The following is a 4,336-nucleotide window of genomic DNA, read 5'->3' as shown; positions in this document are numbered from 1 at the left end:
AAGGCCCTCAGCTGTCCTCCAGCAGCGCCTTCCCCGCCACCTCCATCTCCGAGGCCTCTGCAGACACCTTGGCGCTGGGCACCAGCAGCAGCAGCAGCCAGCGATCTTCCTACTACAGCCCGTTCCCGGCCAGCGCCGGTGGGGGCCAGAGCAGCCCCTTCAGCAGCCCCTTCTACAACCTGGGCATGGTCAACAGCCTCATCTACCCACGGGAGGGCTCCGAGGTGTAGGAGCCCTCAGACTTGGAGGCACTGCTGAGCAGATCGAGGTCTGGGGTGGGGCTGAGCTTCGTATTTGTTTGAACTCCTGGGTGATCCCATGGTGTAACTGCCAGGGAGCAGGGAACCCCCAGACCCCAGCAAACTTTTACAGATCTCCTGGAGATGGGCCTCTGGGCAGAAGTCTGCCTGCATTCTGAGGCAGGTAGCCTGCAGCCCTGTGAGGCAGAGACTGGGTCTGGGGGCTTGTTGGTCTGTGCCGGGTTGTGGGCTCAGGGGTGCTCAATTGGAGCCCGCCCTGAAGTCCCTAGGTGGTAAACAGCAGCTGGCACTTGGAGCCGGTGGTTGAACCCACCAGCCAAAGGCTCGGAAGCAGCTGGCCATCCCCTGTCCTCCTCTCTGATCTTTTCTAGAAAAGCCAGGTAATTTGGCCTTTTATAGGAAACTTCCAACTTTGTGTCCTTGGCCTCCAGTTAAAGTTTGTATCAGTGTGCCAGGAAGCACTACAAGTGTGCAGCAGTTCACCTCTGACTGGTACCTGTGACATACTTATTGCCTTAAGGCTGCCCTAGGTACCAAGCATTGCCCTAGTCTCAATGGGTTTAGCCCATCGAGTCTGCCTCACAGGGGTGGCCACAGAGCCCTGTCCCACACTTGCTGTCTATGCAAGCGACATGGACTTCTGAGATGAGATGTGACTTGCCCCAGGTCCCAGGGAGAAAATGGTGGAACTGGGCCTGGCTGCAGAGCTGGAGCTGGTAACCTGTATCCCAGCTGCTGAGACCAACTGCACCGTGTCAGGCTAAGGAGGCAGGCATGACAGGAGCTGGGTCTCGCCCCACCAGAGACTCTGGTGGAAATGGCAGTCCCTGGCGATGCTCCCCTGGGCAGGAAGGGAAACACTCACTGGCTCTGCCTCACCTCCTGCCCAAGTCCAAGGCTGAGGTGACTGCTGAGCCAGCTGACCATGGTAGCCTGTCCCTCTTAGCTCCTGTCCTGGGCATTTCATTTTGTAGTCAAGTATTGTTAGAATTTTATTAAAAATAGTTTTAAAATGGAATTTCATAGCTTTTAATATGATAAACCATTTGTGCTCAAATTTTAAAAAAAGATGATTTTATTTATCTTAGCACCCTTTCATTCAGAGGCATGGTCCCTTGAGTAACTCTTGCCCTCACCCTCCCAGGGCCCAGCAGAGACCTGGCACCTTACATGGCAAACACTTGGCCATTGTTGGTGGACTAGTGAGTTAGTAAGAAAATGTTAATTAAAAATGACACCCTGGGAACAGCATTCTATTCAGATGAAGATCGTCTGAGTCCCCTTTATCATGGTTTTGAGGCTTTGATGTGAGCATTTTTTGTCTGGGGTTTGGAATTTTCTAGAAACAGGATCACATGCACATTGTAATTTAAAAAAAAACCCCCTGTTTCCTGAATACTCCTGAAGATACAATATTTTTTAAAAAAATCCTTATTTTGAAATAGAGCATGTGGAAAAAATCATGAACTTATTGAGCTCAAGATCGTCACCACTACCTTTTATACAAAGACAACCAAAGAGACTCCCTACCCTCTACTATGTGTACAGAAAACCATTTCTATGGATATTTTTGTATGTGAGCAAGCATATGAACTTTTATAAATATTGTTTCTAGCACAACTCTATATTTGTGAGTTAATTTATAATGTGAACCAGGGCAGCAAAGAAAAAATTTTTTTAGGAAAGTAAACTGCCTGCTGAGAAAGACCATAGGAAATAAACTCAAGTGGTGTGACTTCTGGCCTCTTTGGGGCATTCCTGCTTTGTCCTAAAGGAATTCTAGGGTTAGGGTTAGGGTTAGGGGCATGGCATCAGCCACTGGGGGACGAGCTGTCACCTGTCCCTCAGGTTCGCACCCCCCCACACACAACATGACTGTTGGCTTCTGACGGGCTCACTATCTGGATCAACCAGATTTCAGTGCATCAGACAAACCGTGCTCTGAGGGGAAGGGACTTGGCACCCCATCAATGCTAAGGGAAGAGCTGGTATTGCAAACTTGCCCCATCTGAAAAGAAGCCAAAGGACCAGGGCTTCAAAAGCTGCCCAGAGGCCCCTGAGGAGGTGAGGGACAGGTGATCTAGCCCAACACCTGCCATTTGCCAAAAAGCCGCTTCCAAAACCCTAGGTCCTGGGGCCAGAGGGTGAGCCCGGTCTGTCTGCATAGGCCTCTGGCTTCGGTCCGGGCAGCTTCTGACCTATACAGTGCCTTTTCTCTCTAAAGACCATTGGAGCAGAAGCAACCCAAATGACTGGGGCATTTCTTGGAACTGAGGTCACAGCTGGCCACATTGTCACGTGGAGGTAGAATCTGTCAGTGTTTCAGTTCCTGATTATAGATTCTCAAGGTAGCTTTCTTCTTGACATCAAGTTATTAGAGACCAAAGGCTGGGAATATTTTGACTAAACCTCTTTTGGGGCGGGAAGTGTGGGGCTCAGGCATCCAGGTTTCTTGGGAAGAAACAGAAAACCATACAATGCATCTGAAAGTCCTGGGTCTGGGTAGTTGATGGACATTAAATGTCAGAATGATGCCCTTTATGAGGACAAAGGTGAAGAGAACCAGTTTCCCTCTTTTGGGGAGGCTGGGTCCCTGCTGCCCACACTGCGGGAGCTGTGCTCTTGTGTGTCCACCAGCCTCGCCCCTGCTGGGCACCGGCAGGAAGAGCAGGGAAGCAGCTGCCTGGGCCTGGGCTGCTTCCAAGGTCCCATGGGCCAGCGCCCAGTTCACACAGATTTCCTGCAGCAGTGACACTGCCTGGGAACCATGTCTGACACTGGATCTGGGTCACACCCTGTGGCTCCGGTCGAGTCAGCGCAGAGGATGAGATGTGGCCCACAGCACTCAGTTAAGGTGCATCTCTGGGGAGCCGGAGGCCCGGCAGTGGCCTCCCTGCGTCCCAGGACTGGGGCATCCGGGATGCCGATGGGACCCAGGGAGAATTTGAGGAGCTGAAGAGCAGGTTTCAAGTTTCCTTCTTGACACTCTTTTAGATCCTCTGTCCCATTCTTGAACTTACTGGAAAACACAGCCAGGAGCCCAGAGGCTTTGAAAGCCCTGTGCCTCTCGGCCCTCCCCCTGCCTGGCCCGAGGGCGCTCCCTGGGCAAAGGGCCAAGCGCAGGCCACTGCCCTTCAGAGCAGTCTCCAAACTGCCTCTCTTCCTTCCTGAGGCTTCCCAGACCTTCCACAGGTCCTGTCTTGGGGTCCAGCTGGGCTTTTGTTTCCTTTGGCTGCCCCTGTAGCTAAAACCTGGAGGTGGCTAATGAAACAGAAGCCCCAGTCTGTCCTGAGGCGAGATCTGCAGGCCAGCTAGAGACCTGGCCCGCCCTGCCTTTGTCATGGAAAGCCATCGAGGGGCTGTGACTGGGTGGCTGGCACCACTGAGAAAAGAAGGAATTTCCCCCATCAGATTCCAAACAAAAAAAGGTCAGAAAGGAACAGCTACCCACGAGGCCCTCCAGTTTACCATTCGCGATGTTAAAGGGTCCTTGAAAACAGGCAGGGAACAGTCCTTTACCGTTTTAAAAAGAGACAAGCGTTGCAATAATAAAAACCCACTTACCAGGTGCCGGCACCTTCCCAAGCCCACAGGTGAAGTATAAAGTAGCCCTCTGCCCACGGCCCCACCCGGCGGACGCCCAGGCCTGGAGCCTGGGTCCTTCCTTGCTCTTGCTCACCCACCTAAGTGGTGCTGTAGGTAAGGGCTTGAACTGGGATTCAAACTAAACCATCTGATGTCAGAGCCCACCTGCCCTCCACCTACCTCACCACCTCTGCATTTCAAAAGGCAGAAAGGGGAGGGACAGAGGGGCTGGAGGACTTCCCAAGGTGGCTACTAGGTTGCCAACTTGGGCCTAGAACCCCGGCTCCTGCCCCCAGCTGAGTGGTGTTCCTGATGAGGCACTTCCTTTGCGTGTCCCCAAGGCTGGATTGGGGTCTGGGCTCCTGCTCTGAACACAGGAAGGTGAGCCGTGGGAAGGGAAGTCACTTTTCCTTGGCATATCCTCCTCCACATCAGCCGGCAGCCAGATCAAGGCCCAGGTCTTGGGCTCTGAAGCTGCCCAGGGAAGCCGG

The 4,336-nt window shown here is 52.9% G+C and overlaps 1 protein-coding gene across 1 annotated transcript in view; it reads left to right on the top strand.

The window, feature by feature from the left end:
* Positions 1 to 1,885, top strand: part of Foxi3 (forkhead box I3) — a gene marked incomplete at its 5' end in the record, with an annotated part of 5,504 nt that extends 3,619 nt beyond the window's left edge. Inside the window, 1 exon segment of the mRNA XM_015506304.2 lies at positions 1 to 1,885. This exon segment is cut by the window's left edge and continues 17 nt beyond it. Coding sequence (XP_015361790.2) covers positions 1 to 230 — 230 coding nt within the window.
* Between the last annotated feature and the right edge of the window lie 2,451 nt (positions 1,886 to 4,336).

Source organism: Marmota marmota, unplaced genomic scaffold, assembly GCF_001458135.2.
Source record: "Marmota marmota marmota unplaced genomic scaffold, marMar, whole genome shotgun sequence".
Classification (NCBI taxonomy): Eukaryota; Metazoa; Chordata; class Mammalia; order Rodentia; family Sciuridae; genus Marmota; species Marmota marmota.
This window is presented reverse-complemented; position numbering and strand designations above follow the sequence as displayed.